The sequence below is a fragment of the Melanotaenia boesemani genome, chromosome 9 (genome assembly GCF_017639745.1).
Source record: "Melanotaenia boesemani isolate fMelBoe1 chromosome 9, fMelBoe1.pri, whole genome shotgun sequence".
NCBI classification, from domain to species: Eukaryota; Metazoa; Chordata; class Actinopteri; order Atheriniformes; family Melanotaeniidae; genus Melanotaenia; species Melanotaenia boesemani.
This window is the reverse complement of record NC_055690.1, coordinates 24748395-24774605: the sequence shown is the minus strand read 5'-3', so window position 1 is coordinate 24774605 and position 26211 is coordinate 24748395. Positions and strand designations below refer to the sequence as shown.

General features: G+C 37.3%; 1 protein-coding gene across 1 annotated transcript in view; it reads right to left on the bottom strand.

The window, feature by feature from the left end:
• The window catches only part of LOC121646533 (cGMP-dependent 3',5'-cyclic phosphodiesterase), a 159225-nt gene extending 133678 nt beyond the window's left edge, over positions 1-25547 (bottom strand). The window contains exon 1 of the mRNA XM_041995576.1: positions 25170-25547. Within this exon, the coding sequence (XP_041851510.1) occupies positions 25170-25228 (59 nt within the window). The 5' untranslated portion in view covers positions 25229-25547. The remainder of the gene's footprint in view (positions 1-25169) is intronic.
• Between the last annotated feature and the right edge of the window lie 664 nt (positions 25548-26211).

Genomic DNA, 26211 nt, shown 5'->3' with positions numbered 1-26211 from the left:
GAGGGCGGGGGTTGTGAGGCACATGTACTAAACCTAAACTCTGGTTCATGCTATGTGTGCACCTTAATAACAAGTGAGTCACTTTTTAGTGCCTGTCAAACCTCAGTAATGTCACGTTTTCATGCCATGAGTCTGCGTCACTATAGACAGTCTCACATTAATGTGGTTGTAATGCTGTTTATCATTGCTGCTTTTAATTGCTACGGTGACAATGAGATAAGACACAACTTTCCTGTGCTTTTGCTTTACATTGATATAGCAAATACTTCCATGTAAAATGACTCACCATTTGAGAAGTATAGCATGATTATTGCAGTGAATGATTTTGCAACAGGCTTGTATGTTTGGTGATGGATGAAAATTGGTAAATCAATGCTCACCGTCAATAATCACACTCATGTAATGCATATAAAAAAATGCTCCAGGGCATCAGACTAACTAATTAGTCACATTTGACAGCACTTTTTGGGAATGTTCAACATGATTTCACAACAATGCAACTTTTAATTTATAGATGACAAAAGCTTGTCGTCCTCATGGCAATGCCTGGTGCGGTAGTGTAGGTTGTCATCCACCTAAGTTCACTCGATAAGCACCTACTCTCACTCCAAGGGCTGGGCAATTAATCAATAAAATTAATTAATCGAAATTTCTGTTTCTGACAATTTATTTTAAGAAAGTCTGGATATTTTGTTCTCTTTTGTATACACCACAAACCCTATTCTTGAGCTTCTATAGTAAGCAATGGACTCAGCCCACCCTCCGTACCATAATGGTATTTGTCTGAAAGCACTAACAGATTTGAAGTGAGCCATCACTCGTGCCTGGAATTTAGCTGTGCATATAATCACAGTGAGAAATGTTGCTTTCTTCAAGATGCAGAAGAAAACTTCAGCCCACAAACTCATTAAGAGATGACCTACATCAGGAGATTTATTTCCGCAGTGTATCCCATATAATAAGGATCCAGATGGACAGAGATCATGGATGCAGTTGTGTTGGCTATCTCTATGCAAGATATGAAGCCATTTTTATAGTGGAAAAGTTTATTTTCATTTTTGCTGTCATTTATTCATATAAATAAATAAAACAAATTTTGCAAGTGAAAGCTTTAAGCTTAATATAATTTTCAATAAGTTTAATGTGGTCTTAAAAGGAAAAGGGAAAAATAAATCTATTAAAATTGGAAATCAGATTTCGGAGGTATTATTTTTAGGCCAAATCGCCCAGCCCTACTGGGCCCTGTTTTATAGCAAAAAGGCTTTGAATTGTCAGTAAATTTAGACCCTTCTAGTCTTCCATAGAGCCAAATTTCCAGAGGTGAAATTGACAATGTTCATGGTTACTCCTTCATACATTAAATATTTTTCTTCTCTTTGGACTGCGTGCCTAAGCAGACCTTCATTTATAAAACTAACATCGGCCTGACTCCTCCAAGAGTCTTCACCTTAGGGTCCTCATCTAAACTCAATCCACAACGCTGACATTACCCAAAGCAGAGAAAAGAGAAAAATAAAGTTGAGTTGAGCCAAACTATTAAATGAAAAAAAAAAAATATTTGCATATAAATTGTGTCTAATGAATCAGGAGGGTAAAGCAAAAGGCTTCCCACTTTCCTGTTGGCTTTCATTTTCAATATTGCAGCTGGAAGTCACTAAGTCCTACACAATGCTCCTAAAATCCCAGTGGTACACAGCACACAGTGTAGCTTTGGACAATGAAACATCTGGTTGAATCTATAGCACTTAAATGTTACCTCACTATGCAATACTGAAGACTGTACTGTAGTCTGGCTTCTTTTGACTGCAGGCAGTCTATAAACATATTTATATTAATTTATATATCCTCACTGTGGAAACCTAATGGTCCTGCAAGCATTTATCATGTAAATAAACAGAAACTCTGTATGCCTGAGCAATTTGTCTCCAAAATAACAGCCATCACAAGAGCACTATTAGTTTTGAAAGCTTAATTACAAAATGTATGACTCAGACAATTAAATTGTCTGCTTCACTTGAATTTGATATATTTGATCTACAGATGAGAGGACAGTTCAAATACAGCAAAACTAGGAGTTACTATTTATGTGCCTTTGTAGAACAATATTGCATGAGTACATCACAGGTTAAATAATTTTGGTCCAACTGTTGAACAGATTTCTGCTGTACTTAATGTTCCATGCATAGGCTAAAGCAATCATGTTCAGGTCAATATGCGACTGCAACAAATACAGATGGTGTATACAAATGTGAACAATGGAAACCATGTTGTAAAGGGAAAGGACAGGTTGTCATACAATTCAAATATCAATGGTGGTTTTAAGTTTTAAAGGGTGTAATTTACAGTTTAATCCTTCTTTATATCATACTGTGTGGCAGTTCTGTGAAAACAATGTGTAAAAAAGATTTTAAACATGTGTTTCTCATTCCTTTCTCATCATCTGACTTTAAAACGCCCATGTGAATTCAGGTTTCTCAAGGCTATAGATTTAAATTTACATCATGCTGCCACTCTATATCAAGTAAATGTCATCTTGTTTTCTTTTCTGGTCACTGGCTTTACTCTAATCTATCATCTTAACACAAACTTTAGGAATCAGAATTTGTAGACATGCCATCCATGCAACCTCAAAGCCACAATTATGAATTCTAAGTCTGTGCATATTACATTATTATCACTCAAATTGTTCTTACTTTGTTGACAATCCAGGCACATTAGTGAATGCACACACACTGAAACACACACATACACAGCATACAGTAAACACCAAGCTTCCTCTCATTACACTGAATATCACAAAGGAAAGTAAAGGTGTTTGTGAGTCTTCGCTTGTCTGTGTAAACACAGCGGTGGTGTTTGCAGCGATAAGGCTTCCGGTCCTATGTTGGTTCAGTTCCTGTGTGACGCTGAAGATAAGACAGCACACATACATACAAACGTTAATTTGTAGAGAAAGTAGAGAAAACTGTTTAAACCTGAACCTGATCCGACAACCCTGTAATCTTTGTCGCTGTTACACACACAAAAACAAACAATGAGCAACACAGTATCCTCAGATGTTCACAAACTAACATTTAGACATCAGCGAACGTGCGAGTAATATCCTGTCTGGAAGTGACCTCAGCGAAAAGGCAGCTCGGGGCACGAATCCTGCACACATGAAAAAAAAAGGACAATGAAAACAACTAATTAAATATTTAATGACATTTAAGATAAAAACCATGCGTGCATTGCTGTTTTGCAGTGCATGCAAAATAAAAGTGAGGAATCTAAAGCACTGATGTGCTGCTATACCTGAAAATGACCCTCACTAGCAAACTTTATTTGAAATCTCAAAGATCAAACCCTGAGAATTCAAAGATTACAAGAGTTTTCACCAACAGTATGACTTCACATCAAAGCTAAATACTGTTTTTGTGCCTATCAAAGATCCTTTGAAGTGCTCTGGCATGTTTTATTCCAGATATTTTCTTTCTGCTTTGTGCCAGTCCAATATCAAAGCCTATGTTGTTTGAGGTCCTAATCAGACACCTGTCAAGGACTAAATTTTTATGTAAGCCATTTTCAAAAATGGATAATGGACAACAAAATGTCAAATTTCACCAATTTGTGGAAAGCACAAAGACTACTCCAATCCTCATAAGGCCCAATGATGCACTTGTCTTGCTTGCAATGTTACAATGGGAGTCTGACAAGCTACTATTAGCCTTTAACTCACTTATGAGCCAGAAACCTCAGCGATGTTGGCAAGATTCAATAACATCGTGCAACTCTGACAAACAGTAAATATAATTTAAGAGTGTGTCAAACAGACTCGCGAGCTATCCAGCAACACTCATGTCTAAGTGCACATCACATGAAGAGAGCAGGAATTATTAGCTTCATATCATATCTAACTACAACAGCCTGATAGACTGCAATATCTACCTCAACAAATAAATAAATATACAGCACATTTGCTCTGAAGATTAACATCACAAACAGTTTCAGAGAATAACCATTTTTTCTGACTGAGAACATTGAATGGCTAAAGATGGTTCCATGAGGTTAAAAAAAAAGGTCTGAAAAAGTAAAAAAAAAAAATGGTAAGTGGATCATTACTCTGTAAGCTCTTCTTCCAACGCTTCAAACAACAGCTTACTGTCCACTACATAACGATGCAGCAGAGTACAAAGTAATGAAGGGAAATATGGTTAATTAGTTCCATTCATGGTTCCACTGAGTCTGTGCCTGTTATTTACAAAAGAGGTAAAGGCTTAACTGCTAATTAACCTATTCTGGTTTTTAGGAAGGAAACATCATTATTTGTCACATAGATATAAACACAAGTACAAATTTAGAAGATAACAGTATTATACAGGATGATTATGAAACATGAATAACACATGCTGACAACAGTAATGTTTTATTAGTAATATTTCCATCTATACGCCCTGAGATTTAACCCAAAATGGCCCACATTTCTAATATATGTTTAATTAAAGTTTAATTAATTTATTCTTGTCATATAAATAAATGGTTAATTTTTATTTCTGAGCATAATGACCTTAAATTTAATTAAGAATAAGGTTCAGTCTTTGTCTATGAGACAGGAAGAGGCTAACAAGAAGAAAGAATCAATATTATAATGAATGACAAAGTCTGAATTAAAGAGGATGAAAAAAGAAATTCATAGCATAACAAAATCATATTCACAGCATAGAAACGAAAAGAAGAAGAGACTGAATTAACAAGGGGAAAAGAAAAAAGCAAAACAAAAGAGAAGGTGACAAAAATACCAGTGGAGGAAGAGAAGGTCACAACTAAGTTTAATAAGGAACTGCAGAGCAATAAAAGAAGGAGATAACACACCCACATAATCATCTAAAACACACACACACACACACACAGAGACAAACTCAAATGGAATAGCAAAGTAAATGGAGCGATGCACAGAACTCCCAAAGAGGCTGCATGACAGCAAGTGAGATGTGGGCTAGCAGCACTGATGGGGAGCACTCGCAAACATGCACATAAGCACACACACACACACAGACACACACACACATATATATGTATATATATATATAGCCTAGATGCACCTTTATCCACATGGTGATTATACGCGATGATACGCTGACATTTAATCCCGTACCTTTACAGTGCTAACATGATTTTCCATGGCAAGGTAATTAAGGAGCACAGCAACCTGTAGAGTCTTTTTTCTGCTTCACTCAATCACAGACTTCCTGTTTCTTTCACAAAGGCTCAATTTAATGAGTCCGGTTTATGTTATCTCTTTACCACTGTTCAATTCATTAACAGGGACAAAAGACAAAATCTGCCCCAGGGCGCAGCTGAGTGTGTGTGGATGTGCATCTAATAAAATCTGTAGTTAGGCAACCAATTACACTTTCTGCACGGCAGCATATGTGGACAGAAATGTACAATATTGTGAAAGCACGTGTGTCAGGGTGGACTTTTTGCTTTGGTGTAAGCTAAAAAGCTACAGGGGCTGACATTACATTTTATATGTGATGGTATTTGAAGAAAAAGCTCTGAGAAAGCAAAACCGAATGAAGGTTAATGAAGGTTAGTAGCAAATTAATAGGCAGGCATACACATATACACACACACACACAAACAGGCAAATTAACTTAAAGAGAGCGGGAGAGAAAGAAAAAAACATTTCAGAGGTTAATAGTGGGTTTAAATGCCTTATGCTCGAAAGTCATTTGTCAGGATTAGCGTTCTAAAAAGGACAACTTACTGATATGCAAGCAGCTGACATTTTACACAGTCAGTGCCATTTATTATTAATAGCTGTCATGGAACTATGGACGTGGGGAGGGAATAAAGAGAGAGGATGGAAGCAATGAGGGGAGGGGTGTCATAAATCAGGCATGATATCAAGAAGAAGACTAAATCCAAGCCCTGGTTATGATATTTTTCACACAATTTTTTGGCATGTTTAGCCATCAGGAGGTGCTATAGCAAAGCAGCAGGTTTTGCAGGTGCAGTGTGGCATGCAGAATAAAATGCAGTCAAACCTCATTACATTGAGCAGCCAGCTATAAGATGAGGCTCATCATACAATTCATGACAGGATGGCATATGGAACATGTGATAAACTGTTTCAATGTGTTTGCAAAGATTAGAAGCGGAACACAAGGTGCAGAGCTGGATGGGAGACTGGTTCAGGATGGAAACCGCTGTGTGTCAACTCTGATGTCCTGTTGTCGGTCAATTAGGTCTCTCCCCTCTATTCTCTAATGGGTCTGTGTATCCTTCCTGTTGGAAAGCTGATGGAAGACACACCTAGCAGCTGCTTTTACAAGACCAACGCAGCTGTCATGCACACGCACAAACAGATATGGACACACACTGACAGGAAACTACTTGGCAGTTCACTGGGTAAACTGGTGGCTATTGGACAATACAGCTTACTGTAATGGCTATATCTATAATATCGCCATCCTCTACAAACTGTAGCATCTCATGGCGTTAAGAAACAATGTACCATGACTACAGGAGATGTAGTCTTTACTCTGGCTGTGCAGATGTCAGATGTTGTGCATGAGGACACCTCAAGCAGACTTCCATGGAAAAGTTTAATCATTATAGAACCATTATCTCCATCTCATTTTCACAAATATTTACTCTAAAAGACACCAACAAGTAGAGGCCGGGATCTGGCTGAAACTACAGGCAGCGCAAAGCTCTTCATGAATAAACAGAGAAAAAAATTATAACATACCATCTTCCACTTAATATAAAACAGGCTGTGTGTGCATGTGTGTGTGTGTGTGTGACTTTATGTACCAACTGACTCTGTATACGAACATGCTTCTGGAGGAAGTCAAGTCACGTTTTACAGATGAGGCTGCCTGCTTATCACAGAATCATAATTATGGGACCTCGACATTATCAGTCTTGAAGATATGACTTGTTCACCTTTAAGCTGATTCAGTGTAAAAAATATATTTCCAGGAGAGCACCAAGACAAGGTTTTGGGTTGTCAAAGAACATGATGTTGTATCCAGAGTGGCAAAACATGCAGTTCCAAGTTACTCCTGAATCAGCACTATGTACCTGTCAGACAGCCTTCAGCATCATAAACAATGTCAGAAAAAAAAAAAAAAAAAGCTGAAAAGAAAGCATGGTGGACTTACAGGAACACCTTGCCTGGCATCTCATCACTGACCAGAGCTACGTACACTCAAGGAGTGAAAGTGAGAGGTCCGAAATTATGAGAATGTGTGGAGTGGGACCACTAGTTTTATTTAAGCACATTTACAAATAAACCTTCTGGGTTTTGAATAGAGGAATTGCTGGGACTAAATCTGCTGATGAGTTTTAACCATAAATTATATATATATATATATATATATATATATATATATATATATATATATATATATATATATATATATATATATATATAATAAAAATATATTTAATAAATAAAATATTGAAAAATATATATATATATTGTCTCTTAATAATGCTTTCAGTGAACACTTACATTAGTCAATCAATCTAGAGAATACTCAGTATTTTGCACATAAATATGTTTCTTAATAGCTCAATGCTCAACTTAAAAATAAATCAATTCCTAAAATAAAGGTGCAATAAATTTAATGTTGCTGCAATAAGGCAAGGATACAAAAACACAAGAAAGGGGTAAAATGACTGACTGAGAATACCAGAATGACCTTCTCTTACCCTTCTACAAAGCCAGGGAGAACAAGCCATCAAGCATGTTTTAATTAATTTAAAATACTCTGGGTACATTCCTCAAACTCATAGCCTGTTAGCAGATGAATGTGAAAACAGCTTTTTCATGTTCAACTATGCACATTGTTCTGCAGAGTAAAGGTTAGACCATTGCCCTTCAGCAACTTTAAGTATGTTAAAAAGAAAGAGCAGCATTACATGAAAAGATCATTTACATACATATCCTGACAAAAATGTCTGGCAAAGAGCGTCATCTATATTCATACACACAGGACATTAGGAAGAGGTGACCATCACAGAAACTCATTCTGTAATATGTCACTCAGAAGAAAGGCCAAAATATACATATAGGGCGTAAAAATTCAGGGGTGTCAAGAGTAATTGGCAACCCTGAATTTTAAACAGAGAATTAAAATATATTCAGAAATTAAAGCACTTGAAACATTTTCATCTGGTCCAAAGTTTAACAATAACCACGAAAAAAGACCTTACCTACCTACCTTACCTACACATGGTGGTGGTTCAGGCTTTGCTCCCTCTGAAACTTGAGGAGATGTGTCATGAATGTGGGAAGTTACCAATCCATTTTCAAGCCAAGCATGTTAACAAGGGTCAGAAAACTAGGTAATCATGCAAAACTACTAGTAGGACAATACCCCGATGAACATATTCAGTAGCATGAAAGAATTACTGAAAAGGCAAAGATGGACTGATGGACAAAAAAGAGGAGCAAGGAGTTTTTTGTTTTTTTTTAAACTGAAACAAATGAATTCTAAAACTAAACATAAATGAAGTCTAAATAGTTTTCTAAAGATATAAGAACTCAGGCAAATGACTTTTAGGAGTTCCAATAAATATCACCAGGATGTTTCAGCCAGCTGGCTGGAAACCTGCTGAGGTGAGAGAAGAAAAATGTACAAACTTCCTCTGTGGTTTGGGATAGAGGGCAAACAGCATTTAATAATACCTGTGATTTCATTTTGCATACAGGCAAAGTTGATAACATCTAAAATTCTTTATCTGCAGCACTCTTCTCTTTGGGTATTCTATCTTTGCCCACTTTTCATATCACCTTCCTGTTGTAACCATCTGTCCCTTTATTTTGGGAAAGGCCAGCCAGTGTACATTTGTGAATAAATCACTGCTGGGACCTAACAACACATAACAGCAATAACACATAACAAGATGAACACAGGAAAATGGAGAGAGACCGAGAGGGGAGTGGGGGAAATTATCATTGCTTGGAGATGAAGAAAGGAGGTGGGAACACGGTATGAGAAAGAGTGAGATAGAAGAGAAAGAAAAAGGGAAACCAGACAGGGGCCTATTTGGTCTCAGATGTAATGTATTATGTATCAGAACATGGAGACCAGGAGGAAGAAGCCTGTGAGGTATAGAGTATTCATACATGCTCCTCTGTGTGTGTGTATGTGTGTGTACTTGTGCTGCATGTCTATGGTTTCAAGAGCAAAATTTGAATTTTAAATCTCTATAGTGAGTGTAATCCACACTGTGTGGCCAGAATTAAAGTGAGATTTGATTATAGGGTTAATGTTACATTGAGGTTTAAATTAGAGTTCCTAATATAGCTGAATGTCCCTGCAAAAGTTTGCATGTAAAATGGGAACAAAATGGCTTCATATTATCTAAAAAGAACTGTGGACTTGTATTTCTGGGCTTTTTGGCCATTTTTCATTAATTATACCATGACTGTGTAAGCCTTGGACTTCTGGCTATGTTAGTTTAATTTGTTGAGATAATATATATATAGAGAGAGAGAGAGGGAGAGAGAGACAGAGAGAGAGAATTCAAAATCAATAGTGTGAGCAATGTTAAGCATGCAACCGGTGAGGTTTAAATGTCTTGTTTTTTTGTATAGCACATTTCATGTACAAGACAATTCAAAGTGCTTTACATAAAACATTACAGCAGGGTGCAGAAAGCAATACAAGTGCATTAAAAACAAAGATTAAAAGAAATGCAATTAATGAAATAAGAATAGAAAGAAGATGCTAAAAAAAAAAAAGATAAAGACAATATTAAAACATGATTCCAGCTTAAAAGAACCAGATGACTTCCAAATAAAAACTTTTGAAATACAGCAGAGAACAGGTGGGTCTTTGACCGGGATTTAAATAAACTGAGGGTTTCAGCTGATCTGAGGCTTTCTGGGAGTTTCTTCCAGACATGTGGAGCATAGAATCTGAATGCAGCTTCTCCATGTCTGGTTCTGACTCTGGAGTGGTTTTAATAATCAAATGGTAGAAAATGAGAAGTTAACAAAGGACAAGCACCACTAACACACACAAGGCAGGGCAATGACTCAAGAAATGCCGACTCTAATCAAAACTTTTTCTACCTCCTCATTACTGACTTTAAATTAGTTGGTAACATCAAAGTGGCTTCCCAGACTACACCAGACAGATCCAGGCCCATGCAATTTCAGCACATAGACAAAAACAAGCAGACACAGATTACAGCAGAGGCAGTTTTAAGCAAGATCGAAAAAGACAAAAGAGATGAAAGCAAGGGTGACCTCACTGAGACATCAATCCACTCCACCATGAGGAAGCGTCTCAAAGAAGACTTTAAAAAGGTGCAATGGACCCATCAAAGACTTTAACTCTCCCTCCTCACCAGAGTGCACAAAGGCTATGGCTATCAAAGCTATACAAACTCTACCCTAACGACTTTGATGTTACGAGAGATCCTGCACCTGGAGACATCACCACCTGTACACTCAATGTGGATATGAACATCTGGAGACATAGAACATTCTGAGGAGCATTAGCTGTGGGCAAATAAAATAATGTGCATGTACAGAATATTTGTGCAGAGATGCATGAATATGCACATGTAAGAGTGCATACACCCATTTTACACACACTGTTAGTGGCATAAAAATGTTTCATTTTTGCTTGAGTTGGTTTGAGAGGGAGTTCTTTTAAGGATGCAAAGAAAAAAGATAGAAGGCAAATCAGAAAACAGAATGAAAGAGACAGAGAAAAAAAGCCTCTTGGCAGTTACAACAATCTACTGTATGTCTGTATTTCTGTGTACTTTGTGTGAGATTGTATGTGCATGGATGCATGAGTGTGTATGATTGTGTGCATCTGTAAACTAGAAGTGTGACAGACCAAGTGTCATAGGGGACCAGTCGGGGTCCCTGATGACAGAGAAATGAAAATGAAAAGAGACATGCTGACAGATGTGAGAGAAAATATGAAGAATTACATTGAGATTAACACACACAGACAAAATGCAAACTAAGACACTTAGCTGACCTCTGGACAGCAGAAAAGCTAAAAGGAGCTTAAACTCTAATTAAGAATTTAGCATTCAGATAGAACACTGTTTACGTCTGTGTGTTTGTTTACTGGTGTCTGTCTCAGTGTGCTATCATTTAGAGGTTATGAGAGATTCAGATGTGGAATTTGTCAGCGGGGTTTCTCCACAGCATGTAATTAGCATATCATAATGCTGCAGCTTTAACAGCCAATCAAAGCATGAAAACACTGACTGAATGCAAATTAATTTCACCCTGTCTCACCAAACTGTTGGACAGCACTTTAGCAAGATTAAAAAAAAATGGCATGTGACTGTGCATGAAAGCATATTTGAGGTTGCGTTTGTGTGTGTAATCGCTTCTTAGACCCACATTGATTGCCCAGGGCAGAGTGTGTTCCTACTTGAATACAAGCAGGAATCAAGGACAACTTTTGTATTGTCTGGGGGGCAATTTCTGGTCTCTTTGCTACTGTGTTACGGACATGTGTACTAAACTATGACACAAAGGTCAAACAAATGCTCTCTTTAAAGCAAAATATTAAAATTCTTATGCCTTTGTGTCGAGAAAAGCCTGGGCTAAAGGCCCTCTGTATGTTACAGTCTTGTTACTTAATATCTTGTCAACAGGATTCTAAACAGAAAGACTTTCACTCTGTTTTCTAAATGTACAGCTTTCTTTTCCAATAACATCAACACTTGAAGAACTGTCTGCTAGCAATATTAAATAATATATATTCTAATTAGTAAATACATGGATATAACCACCACCACTGGTCTGGCATACAATGAATTTGTAAATTGTATTTGCAAGTCTCTGACATGTATTTTTTGTTAAACTCTTTATAACTGATTATTTTTTGTGTAGAAGAGAGTGCTTTTAAAAAGGTTCTCTGTCAAACAAACAAAAAGTAAATAAATAAAATTAATGCAATGAACAATATATTATTAGCCCTTAAGGCATCAGAGTTTTTATAGTTGTTAAGGCGTATTGTAAATGAGAAGAAATGTTAAAAATGAACCAGAGTTTATCAAGGCAGTAAAATTATTAATCTAATTTCATATTATGGCATCACAGGTAGGCAGCTGAATTACATTCCTTAACTTTCACTATGAACTATAACTTACTATATATATATATATATATATATATATATATATATATATATATATATATATATATATATATATATATATATATACATATATAACATACTATAATGACACCATTAACGTTTTAAAGCCATTATTTTTTATTTTACGCTCGATTAATGGATGCAAGAGTTAACGTAGTTTCAGGAAGTAAGAAATAGGTTTATGGTCCTAAAGCAGAAATGGACACAGAATGGGTCTTTTACACGACAATTTAGCATTAAAGCTCTGAAAGATTCTTCTCTGGCCAAGAGTAAGGTTGTTTTAATCTACTGTGAGTGCGAACTGAGATCAACGACAGTGACAGGCAAAACTAATCGCCAACCCAGGTCAAACCGAAGACACAGGGCGTGACAAACAGCAGCGAAGGCAGCAGCATCACGCATCACGCTCCAGGATTCTTTTTTTTCAAGAAATGTGATTGATTGTGACATTTTCAAAGCAGTCCATGACAGACAAGGCATGCAGAAAATTTTGCTCGAATCATTAGAAATCTTGCTGTTGACTCCACTGTAGAAAAGAGAAAGATAACCCTGGGTTCATCCTATTTTACAAACTAGGAAACAGCATGGTGAATATCATCTTTTGATGGTGGACCTCAGGGCTGATCCAGATAAATCCAAGTTCAGACAAATTCACCCTGGTGCCATGTGGTTGCCTTTAATTTACATCTCTATAATTTTTACATGAAGTATCGTAAAGTATGGGAAAGACAGACACAGCTAAAATGATCTGATCCTCCATGTTGAAAGTGTTTGCACTCTGTACTGTCTAGCTTGCTCTCAGGTCATTGGTCAGTCAATGAAACCCTTCGCTGATTGGTTGTAGTGCCATGCGACAGCAACAACAATTGAACATTTTTCTGTTTTCTTGTGTCATGTCGCAAGCCACCGTGTGCACATCTACATGAACGAGTGCAACATTCCTCATGCAGGAAATGAATGAGAAGGAGCGCCGTCACCCCCCGTGTGTCGAGCCCAACAGTGCGTCACGTCTAAAATACCACCTGCTGTTCAGGACACCACTGCTTCAGAAAGCCCTCTTCCTCCTCTAAAGACAGTGCATGCTGGAAGGCATCCAGCAGAGATGTCCTGATAATTCTAGAAGCAGCAACCTTTCAACAGCTGATTCAATTAAACTAAAGAAGTTGGAAACAGTGCTAGAGGAAACTATATCTTAGGGATCCACCCACACTAGCAGCCAGCCCACCCATGACCACAGCCATGACCACAGCCATGACCGCAGGAACCACCAGATCATGGCAGGCCAGGGTCCACACCACAGCCATAGGACTTCAGTCTAGGACCTCCAGTCACCCAGACAAGGAGAATCACCGTGGCAACAACTCTGCAGACTGAGCAGGCAGAAACCCCAGTGTGAAAGATTCCCATAATGAAAACATTTGAGTTAAAATGTTATAATAAAGAACAAATAAACCTCAAAAACAATAACAACAGATAAGAGCAACAAAATTTAAAATACAAATAAAATAGATTGTGAAAAAAAGATATAAAAAAATGATAAAAAGACATATCTAAGACATTAAATAAAAACATCTATGCACTATGCAGCTGTGGATAATAAATGCTGAATAGGATTGTAAACATGCATCTTGAAAGCCAAATACATCTTGAATCCTTAACCCTGGGTTTAAAGCAAATGTATCCAGCCCTCTTACACATCTTAATTAACATCTTAATTTATTCTACTCAACTCTGCAATTTACAGCAACCACTTAACATTTGTGTCTGGCTATTTGTAGACTATTTTGAAAGTGCCTGAACTCGAGTGTGTGTGGTATACATAGCTGGTTAAGAGTTTACATAATGTCCTTCCTTTCATTTTAAATTCACTAAGAGGACTCTTACATTTAGTAAATGGGTGAATGTTTGGTTCCTTTGGTCTATAACCATTTAGTGTCTGCTCATTAAAGTCCAACTGACTTTAAAGGCCAGACTCAAAATTTATCATAGTTTTGGTTGCTCATTTATTAGATGTTTGGACACATTTTCTGATAAATTGTTTAATTTGTTTTATCTTTAGATAACTGTGCTTTCACATACAAAGGGGGTTGTCATACCAGTGTTTGCATAAAAATTATTTTACAAGGTCTATTACTATTTAAAACTGGCAAGCCGATTTTAAATGAGAAAACACAGGTCTTTATTCCTTTAATATATGCAAAACCAACAGATGTTGTTCTGTGTGTATTCAACTACCTCTAGATTAAAAAGATTTCATTTCACAAATCAAGGACACCTCTGATACCTTGATCTCATTTTTATTACTCTCTGTATGTCTCTTTAATCAAATAAACTAGTTTCCATCCTCACAGTTTTACACAGCTATCAGGAGTTTAGGGTTCAGCACAGACTTTAATTGTGTATTGTTTATGGTTACAATCTTGTTTCTGGTTTTTTGTAAATCTGTTGTCTCAGTGATCTCCCCGCATGGGGACTGTAGCTGATCTGTTTATTTTATTGTTGTCGTTGTTTTTATCAATCTGTGGATCTACCTCTGTCTTAGTATGTATTTTATTTGCTTTGCACTGCTCATTGTGTTTTACTTCATTTATCTATTTCTTTTAAACTTTGAAGGTATCAAAGAAGTACAAAAAAGTAGTCACTACTAATGCTAATTGTTTCCGCTTAGCTTCACTGCAGCAACAAAAAGCTATCTATTAATATCAATATGTCATTTAATATACTTGAACATCTGTAATGATTATATTGAACTGTAAATTATAAATGTTTAGTTGTTGTTATAAGAAATTTTAAGACATTTTTACCATTCTGGGAAATCACACTTTAACATCTGTTCAAGTCATTTGTTCTTTAAAAATTAATCAGTTGGAATGACTTTAATAGAATTAACACAAAATGTCATTAATCCTAAAGTGCAGTCATATAAATTTCGTGGGACCACAAGTGATGAAAACTGAACTTTGATAGAAACTGTAAGTCTGTCTTCAAAAAAGGCCCTCAGCACTTCACAACCTCAGAAAAGTGGGATGTTTTCACATTGACCGAACGATCTAGACTCTTTTATTGTTCCTTTATCGAGTCGGTTCTATCTTTCTGCTTGGTGGCATGGTTCGGGCAGACCTGTTACACACATAAACCTACTGAACCAAATAGTAAGGTGCTCCATTCGTCTGATGAGTAAGTCGGTCTTGTCCAGCCTCCCTGTACACTAAACAGTTACAGAGGATGGCTTTATTATTAACGACTCTCATCCTCTACGGAGTGAATTTCAACTTCTTCCCTCCAGATGGAGGATTTTAGTCCCAAGGTCTAGAACAAAGCGTTATAAAAACAGTTTTGTTCCTGTTGCCATCACTGAACTTAATAAAAAGAAGTAGTGACATTTGCACTTCATTATATTTTTGTGTATTAATGTATCTAATATTTAGCTCTATTGTTCTTATCCTGGTTTTTATCCCAGAGGTAGTTTTATTTTCTTAAGGTTTTCCTTGTTTTTAATGACATTGTGTTTTTTCATTTATTTATTTTTAACCATCTTGATCTTATTTATTGTATTTTATCTTTTTACTTGCTGTTATATTGCTTTAAAGTTAAACTCTGAGCACTTTTGCTTTTGTTTTAGTCACTCGATCAAGTACCTATCTTGTCAGGTTCAATGACAGTTTTTAGTTTTGTTAAGGGAATGCCAAATGCTAGCATTGTTTCTGCAAAAAGAATCAAAACGGGTATCAATAAAGCAACCTTGAACCTTAATCTTTGGCTTTCTGCATTAAGATATTCATTTTACATTCTCAGCCCTGGTTTAGCATCGAGTGTTGTCCTGCTGCAGATCAGACAACACTTGAAAATATGAAGATAAATATGACAGAAACAGCTTCACACAGGTGCTTGGTGCTACACACTTGAAAGCATTTGTCGTTCCCAGCAGAACCATTGTCTGTGTCCAAGGCTGGTTGAGTCTGTATTAAATAGTGTAAATGAGTAGCAGCAAGACTCTGAGGACAGAGGAACGAGCCTGTAAAACACTAGCCTGCAGGTTCGTAGACAGAAGTTTAAAAACTCCAAATTATTGAAACGGATGTTTTTGTAATTTGTTTTTTTTTTTTTTTTTTTTTAAATAAGAAATTCTAACCAGGTGTTTATTAACTTACCATAAGATACGTAGTATATTTTAATACTTACTCACTTCAAACATTATAAGAAAAAGAAGACAAAAAAGGACAAAATTGCAGAGCTTGAAATTTACTCAGTAGTTCCTCCTCGGCTAAACATTTTGTTGATATGTGGATTACAGACTTGTACCATCACAAAATGTATACAGTAAGCCCGGACTAGCCTACGGGAGGAGCAGGACAATTCTTGGTGGCCTCGGGGTCCTAATGGCCTGACTGGTCTTATTATTACAAACAAACAAACAAACAAATAAATAAATAAATAAATAAATAAATGTCACAATGCACTACATCGGCTCAGCTGATTAGCATGCCTGATACTGGCATCCATCCAGTTGTCACTCCTAGGCTAAAGCCAATTGGTCAGTAGTTTAATCAAGATGTTTTTTCAAGGAATAATCAACACGAGCAAAGCGCACAGAAGCGGAACAGCTGAGAGGACGAGGAATGTGGTGGCACAAATGGACTCTGAAAAGAGAATAAGGGGAGCATTTAAAAAAGAAAAAAAACCACTTCAGGATGAGAGAACATTCTGGTATTTTCAATCCTCACTGGCAGCAACAACAAGCTTGCTAATAAATGCATGAAATAGGTGAGACGACAAGCTGCAGATTTATATCTAAACATAACATGATGATCACTAGTTGAGATGCTTCATAACCCTTTTATGTGGCTGTAATAATAACCTTGATACTATTTCCTGACCAATCTTCTTCTATTGTTGAAGTACTGTTATATCTCCTGTTAGCAGAAACATAAAACTGACAGGTGGATGTTTAGATACTTTAGCTTCTTGGTCTGCACACAGGTCCACATATGCCTTGTCTAACACAGCATCAGCTGTAGGGTGTAGTAATGAGGAACATTTTATTAGTCCGGCATAAATGCTAATGAGAGAACCTTTTAACTTAATGAGTGTGTCAGAGTGTTTATCTGGTTGTAAATGATGTGATTTAAGCTTTTTAATGCTTGTTGGTTAAATGTTGATATCTGAGGCTTTAGTTAACAGCACTATGTAATGTGTGTTTTTGTTTCCATGGTAATGACATGGCTTATTTTACTAAATGAAATATTTGGTGGGTCCTGCTGAGCCAAACATACCTCCACAGGTGCGTTGCTGCATGATAAAAATTTGGAAAACCCCTAAAATTGGACAGTCTCTTATCTGTGTAAGTTGTGTTTATCTGTGTAAGTTGTGTTGACTTTTTCATTTCCTATTGTTACATAAATCACATCAGGTGAAGTCGCTGTAAACCTGTTTCTCAGTTATTTGCTGTCCTGTTTTGACTGTCATATTGAACCTTTTACTGAGGGTAGAAAAGAAAGAAACACTGGACTAGAGGTTTGTACATTTATGTGAATGTTGGTCTAGATAAAACATGGCTACTCAATTCAGTCGAACAAGGGCCGCAGTCCTGCAGATTTACGATATGTCCCTGCTCCAACATACCAGACTCAAATTAAATGGATCCAACAGCCTATGAAGTTCTGCACAATGACTCATTATTTTGAGTCAGGTGTGTTGTAGGAGAAAAAGCCTCATAGGACCGGATTGAGCAGCCCTAGTCTAGAAAAATTAGCTTTGATGATTACTTAGTCCATATGCATGTCTAAGCACACTAGCATGAGTGTGAGCATATAAGTTGGGGTGGCCTGAGCAAGTGCATGACTTCCAGCCTGACTGTACCAGTCCGGCTCTGGTATATAGTGCATGGAAAGTCATGCAAGCAATGAAACATTTGATACATGCGTTTGATACAAGTAAAAGTGTCACACTGTTTGGACTAAATTTGCTTGCATCTAAGCACTCAACTGTCAGTAAATCAGGATGCAGTCATGTCTTCAAGATGAAAAGAAAGAGGAAAAACTGTGATCGCAGCCTTGTCATATTTGCCACACACTTGCAAAAATGCTCAGTAAAAACATTTTCATATAAACTAATGTAGGAAGACAGTAATAAAAAAGATTAAGGGATAAAACACTTTTTTGACTAATACACACTTAAAATTATACTTTATATGAAATTAACTGTGACCCCCTTTAGCTGCCAGACACCTGGACAGCTCTTTAAATAAAACACCTGCTTTCAAACCATGTCAGCAGTCTTGACCCCAACACACCTGTTTCTACTCTTTGTTTATCAGCCAGGTGGGGTTTCAAAGGTTGAAATGGGCAAAGTCAGGGTACGAAGTAAGAAAATATACAATGATGAAAATGTTGATGCAATTAATAACCCAGACAAAAAAATGAACTGATCACAGGCATGTAACCCTGTGCAGCTCGGTTATTACCAACAGGGGCCATACAGTATGAAGACAGTGTGACAAGGACAGATACACAATCAATAAGATATTGCCTGTGCAGTTGTAATTAATCCTTACGTTTCCATAAGTCAATCAACTTAAAAAAAAAAAAATGGTGCTTGTAAATTGATGCAAAAAATGCTAGAAGGACTGCAACCAGCTGATAATACGATCATATATAAATTATTAAAACTTTGTGCAAACTAAGCCGCATTGTTATAGTGTTTTTAAAAATAATTGTTAAGTGTTTTTACATTAAGTTGATAACATAAAAACATTAACAAAGCTGTGAATACCCCAAACACCACACTTATAGCTTTATCTCTGTGCAGGCTGATCAATAAAGCTGATCAATAACAAAAAAGAGCCCTGCAGCCAGGTCATGAGGTGGTGGAGCATACTGCACGAGCTCATTCTGCAACACTACTGTAGAGACTGAGCACAACAATGGCAACAATAACAGCATCAATGACAGCCAGTGTCATAAGATCAATACAAGTTAGAGCTCCAGCGAACAGCTAAAGATACAGCAGCAAAAGGCTAATCAAAGGGAAATACCGTATGCACATTCAAATGAATAAAATCTCAAAAGGTTCACACAAAAAAACAGCAAAAACGTCTGCTAAAGCAACACTAACAACAGAACAAATTACTGTGAGTTTACAAAAGAAACGCATGATAGATATGTGTAATATGTGCAACATAAACAGTGGAAAGGATTTTAACACCTACCACAGCAACCATGCTGGTGCACACTTCATATGACAACTAAACTAAATTAGCTCAGCTAAACAGTTATAAGTTTAGCCACTGTGCCTTTCAGTCTTCCTATCTGCAAGAACTGGCCACTAAAATTGTGGTTTTATTTCCAAAAAAAGAAAGAGATTATGAGAGGGTTTAACTGTGTTGGTTATAGCATTATTCAAGCTGTGCAAATTGGATTTTTGTGTCTGTGAATTTGAGGTTCATGCATTATTTACAGCAGTCATTTTCTATGATTTAAGCCTTACTCTTCTTTTCAGCTGTAGCTTCAAATTGTCACATACATCTGACATACTGTTCACCAGAGGATTAATTCCAACAACTACCTTGCATGTGTAAAAGATTTATAAGAGACCAGGTGCTGGATCATTTTCCTGTTTTAAACTGTATAGCATTAACATGACAAATGTGAGAAAGTCCCTTCTATATTGTGATTAGTAATCCCTGCAAGTCTGCAATGCTAAAGTACTAAAGCAAGCTGCACACCTCCACTGCCAATCGCCACACACAGAGGAGACATGACACTGTTTTCTAATTAGACCAAAGCTCCGTGTCACAAACACAGCTGCCACACTTTCTACCTTAATTTCTCAAAAGGAAACACACACATAACAATTTTGGATAAAAACACACTTAGTCATGTTTGTCTATCTTAATACTGCCTGTGACACAGCAATACCCATAAATTATACATTTCTAACAAGTGTTCATGCACAAATGTGTGTATGTGGCCACACACACATCCACACACACACACACACACACACACACACACACACACACACACACACACAGAAACACCTGTCTGTGGCAACAGTCCATAGAGATAAGAAGCCTGACAAGAGCTGCTGGAGCCAAAGCCAGGAACCATGGGAGCTGTCAGACTCATTTCACTGTGACACCTTCACACAGTCGCACACAAATACACACACGCAAACATATTTGATGACAATGCTGACTTAAATCCATTTTCTGGCTGTGTTCTTATAGTATCATCACTTTTAGTTGCAGCCTTTCTATTGGGTTATCATAACAAAACTACTTTTGGTTAAACTTTACAACAAATTAGACCTAAAGCCCCATGTAATTCTAGCTTGTGTCTTTCAAATAACTCTTCCTAATAAGGTGTCAAAATCAGTGATCACAAGAGACCAGCTGGCCAGGATTTCTATTCTTGTGGAACCCACACACCCAGAGGCATGGATAGCATATGAACTTGCACTTGAAAAGCACAAACCACAAAGGTTTTTGGGGGGATTTTTTTTATTTTTTAAATAGGAAAGAGAGCCACCCTGTGCCAGCTTTATCCAGTGTTCAGTGATTGGATATATTGGTGGAAAAATAACAAAATAACAGCATTTTATGTAGAAAAAAAATTACTGTAGATTGAATCGATACACCAAAGATCAATATGATAAACAGTATCAAATCATCTGCTTTGTTTGCATTGGCTTGGTCCTTTTTATTTCACAATAATCAGCCATTAGTATGGTGTGTCAGCTTCTATTACGAAAAGAAAAAAAAACGTAGTAAAGGCTGGACGAGCAGAGATTTATATTGTCTGAGAATGTATGAAATGGCTCTTCCCTCGACTGACAGAGTTGTAAATCATCTAATTACACAGATTTCACTGTGTAGCATCCTTGTGAAATGGCACGAAACTAAACTGGCACATCCATCTCCTACTTCCTAGTGGAAACATACAGTAATACCGTGGCTTTTTGTGGTACTGATTGGGTGCATTGAGGTGAATCATCTAGTACAGAATCAATTAATCGGTTTAGTTGAGAAATAACAGCTAAAAACCAACCAGTGAATCAAGTGAAAGTGTCTCTATGAAGCTTTCTTCAATTTTTAAACTTCATTAATTACTTCTTTCTAAGCCATCTTCAACAGTGCAGCATGTGATTGTACCCAAACGTTGAAAACGCATATAAACTGGTCATAGTGTAATTTGTCTGTAAATGTGTCAGTCCTGTCTGGGGGGTGCTCCTCTAATGTGGGTTGGGATTGAGTTCAGCTACCATACACAAGGTAAGAGACATGACAAAACGGATGGATGAGCAGCTGGATGGTTATGATGCTACGGTGCGTTACATCAACTATAAGCCAATTTACAAAAATTATTTCAGCTTCACTTAACAGCGAGACACATAAAACCAACCTATAAGCTGACAAAATATTTTGACATTTTGCACTAAGGCTTAAAATTAAAAGTATAAAATTAAGATTATTTGTATGACATTTAATCATCAACTAAAACTAAATGACCATATCATTGCTACATTGGTGGGAATAAAGCAAGTATTTTAAGCTTGTTTGACTGGATGATTGCTGCTACCATTCTGCTTGTGAGTCATTGCTGAGTCTGTTTTGACACACGCTTGACTTTTAGGTTTTTTCTTCACAGTTGTTCATCTTCTGTATCTCTGATTCAGCTGCGAGCTTTACGCCAGCTAAGCTTTGCAAGTCAGCTCATATTCACATGGAGCAACCAGATATCGATCCAGTTCATAATTTCAAAAGTACTTCACACACCTCAGACTTTGAGTGACAGGAAGAATGTTTTGCTTGCCATATGCAGAGTTTGTCTGACTCAACTAAAACTATTTTAACATGTTTATTTTGATGCAGAATGGGTGATAATTTGATGAACATGTTTTATAAAATAAAATAGAGAGCAAGACTCCTTGGTTATATCAGCAATCTCATTTTACTGAATAATGTGATTCAAACAGCTCTGTGAAGAAAATTTTCAACACAAAATATGGATAAATCTGGGAATTAAACGATTATAAGCCAAATGTTTTGCTGAAGCACACACGTTTAAAGATGAAAACTGGGGCTAAAATCATGCAAACACAACACGACAGATTCTCCATGCTTTCTTTTTGCTTTCAGTTTATCTGCCTCTTCCCTCTATGACTTTTCTCTCTCTCTCTCTCTCTCTGAATATTTTAGTATTGATGAGCCCATTACTGATGATAATACTGTGCAGCATCAGCATCTTCCCTCTTTTTCTATCTCTCTCTGTGTCTCTCCTCTTCTCTCTTTCACATGTGCGCACACACACTCACTAATCAGGGGTCGGGTTACAACTCTCCTGCTGCAGAGGACTTGTGTGCATTTCTGTGTGGCTGTGTGTGTTTGTGTACTCAGCAGGAGGCTTGGGAATCTCACTTCCTGGCATCAGTCCAATAAATTGCAATATTTTTCAGGCTGAAAAATCACTCACGTGCACACCAACTGGCACGCAAATACACAGATTAGGGGAGGGTTGTGAGGTGGAAGTTAAAATGATGCACAATGATAACGGTGGATAAACAAAAATGCATTGAGTATCAACAGGGTTGCCTTTAAAAGGCATTTTATAAACACAAACAAGAGCACAACCACACCATAGGACATTACATGATGTCAAACATTTACCCTTTAATACCGTATGTATCATATTTGAGTCATACCGTTTCTGAGACCTTTTTCATCTCTTTATGGTAAAAACTTGACTCAAAACCCAGTTGTACACAATCCGATACTTGTTGTCTGCCCCTGGCAGATACAATACTGCAATAATACACTACAATAATTTTGTCATCTCACACAGTAATAAAGGGTAAATATTAAAAAAAAAAAAAAATTATTATTTATTATTATTTTTTAATAATTATTATTATTTTATTACTTTTGTAACATTTTGTTTAAGAGCCAAATAAACACTTCAGTTTAAAAAAAAAAGTTATATTGTCTTCATTTTTTCTTGGGTTAGGCTTTAAAGGGTTAATGGAAATTAAACAGAAGCTATAAACTGAGACAGAGTGCATGCATGTGATTCCTGAAAACATAAGAGCTTATGAATATTTGTGATGATGAATAACTGGTTCTCAATATAATATTCCAGATACCTCCAGAAGCCAATAAAAACGTGTGGGTGTTCCTTACAGTTTTTTTTTTTTCCAGCTAGTCTGTGTAGCTGTTCTCTTTGCTACATATCCCACTCAGTGCATGCAAGACATCTGCTCTTATATATTTTGTGCAAGCATCACACTTTATTTCATGACCTTTACTGATCACCGGTGCTGTCTCCGAGTCAAACTGGCTTCTGTTTAAAGGAAGCAGGTGAGGTTAGCTTCTGGATCTAATTGTATTTCAGAGATCACTGATAGATTCATTATTCTCTTTCTCCAGGACTGGCCAACAAATGTTCAGAGTAAGAAGCTTTTTCTTCTCTGTGGGCAGATGAATAAAATCCATTATCCTCTCATGAATTCCTCTATTGAATTAGAAAAAAACAATAATGAAGGAGGATATAAGAAAAATCAAACTTCACTTTGAGACAAAGAGCTGTTAAAACTTGACATGCAAAAGATGTTACTACTTTTTGCATAATCTGCCTATAATTCCATTACAACATTATTATCCAGAAATTATGCTATTCAGGTTTAAGAGGGAGGGAGATAACTTAAGGCATTATAAAAATTCAGTGAGTAATTCCTGAGGGAAGCTCTTACATATAAAGTATGTACATATTATTGGATCAGCAGCAGGCTTCATCACAATCATTCAGCTCCATCAGCAGCAGAAGCATCACTTTAATTTGTGATCAGTCTCAAAAAAAGTCTAAAGTGCTGTACTTTACTAACATTTAGACTTTTATTACCTGAGCATGACCCTGACATTTAAAAAATAGTTTTTTGCCCCCTCACCCTTAACACCCTTAACACACCCCCCTGATAAGACACATAACAAACACATAGGAGGCGAACACTGTAGCTATAAAATTGTGCAGTGCAGTCTACAACTATAGTCTCAGTGATTACAGCAGAGTTTAATGAATGTCTTTCTGACATGTCCTCCAGACATAACAAACACACTAAGTTGGGATGTAACACTAAGCTGCTTTTGTTAGATCTAATAAAGAAGCCAATTATTATAATGATCATGACAGCCTTCTTTGATCCAGAGCACATATTTGCTATCTGTCTGAACGTAGAAAAATAGCCTCTGGATGAAAATGGAAAACACAGGGATAAAACATCCCTTGGGTCTTCAGAGAATTCAAAATCTCCAAACTTATAGGAATATAGACAGACTTTTCTTTGAAAGAAACTTGCCTTTGGTTGAAAAACATAATTAATATCCACTGGATGGCACATGGTACTAAATGAATAATAAACACTTACCTTTACAACCCCTTTTCAGGTTAAACACATCAAACTAGCTAATTTGGCAACCTATACTATTACTCCTTCATAAAAGATTACTAAAGTATTCCTACAAACACAGATAGCTTATGAGCCACTTATTAAGTGAATTTGAACTAGTTCTGTATTGGCCAGTGAAGCTAAGCTTACTATTAGTTTAAGAACAAGTGGTTTGCTCTAATTAGCCCTTTAAATACGTTTTAACATGACGATTTTTACAGACAAAATCCAATTAGGTGTGATATCCCAGCAAATGGATCTGCTCCTGTAGGAATATTAGCGGATGAGCAGCCTGTCTGAGTAGTGTTGTGGAAGATACAAAGACACGATAGGGTCACTAGATTATCTATGGGGCGGACAGGCTCACTGACAGAACATTTTACTGACAGTTCAAATGAGGGTTCTCGCTGTCAGCGGGGAAATGACACCCTGTAGGTCACACTCACACTACTACACACTGATACTCTGTATTTGGCTGTTTGGTAGACGCCATGTGCCTCTACAGCTACAGCTCTGTGTGGAGAAGTAGCAGAAAGATTCAGGATGCGAACACTAGAGCCGGCACACATAGTTGGAAGACACGCTTGCACTTACATCTCAGAGGACGGCGGTTGGCTACGGCAGAGGAGCGCGTGTCCGCACGCTTGTCCCATCGCGCATCCTGCCTCGCGCCTTCTTGTTAAACCAAACAGCTGCAGTCAGGGGGACTTGGCGGGCGAAAGGAAGGAGTGTCGGTCTGTCGGGCCAAGAGGGGGGTGGAGGATAAGATTATGGATGGATAGATGACTGGGTGTGTGCTTCTCTCGCTTTCTCCCCAGTCTGCCTGCCTCTCTCCGGTCTGCTCTCCTATCGAGCTCTGACAGCGCGCAGGGATTGGTCGGGACCCGGTAACTGATATCCCAGCTTTTGTGATCGAGGAACAGCTGAGGAAAGAGACAGAGAGAGGCAGAGAAAGAGTAGTCGCACGATGTTTTAGGGTTCAGCTCCACATGGACGCTTCAACAGTCAAAAGAGGCGTCAGTCAAACTGAAAGCTGAAGCACGTCACTCGTCCGCGTGCGCCGAAAAACAGTCCCCCCTCCCAAAGCCATTTTCTGCCTCTCCACGCGCACCGACTTATCCATCTGTGGTAATGAAAGTTGTGAAATGAATATTCAACTTTCACGGTGTATCCTCACATCTCACCTCGTCGCACCTCTTCTTGATGCACACTGAATCTGATTTCCTACATGTTGGTACAGGACTAAACCTGAAATTGATTCTTCTCCCTTCTGACAGAGATCTTATCAGCTCAAGCCAACAGGGTTTCATTTTAAACCACTCAGAGCGTCAATCACGAGACACATAGGTCTCAAGGTCCACTACTTATCCGCTGTCTTATATGGCATTTCCAACAGAGCAGCAGCGCAATGTAAAGTTAAACAGAAGAGTTTGAAGTTTTTCTCTACCCTCTTGTCCTTTAAAAATCCTTTAAATTATCGGCTATTTACCATGTTAATTACCTAGTTAAGATTTTTTTTGGCTGATCACAATTTAAATTGATTAGCTCTTTGATGTTATATTAAACTTCTGCAGCTATGAGCACACAGGAGCTGCCAGTTTTCTGGCCCTCCACCACAGTCTTGTGTGTGCCTGCA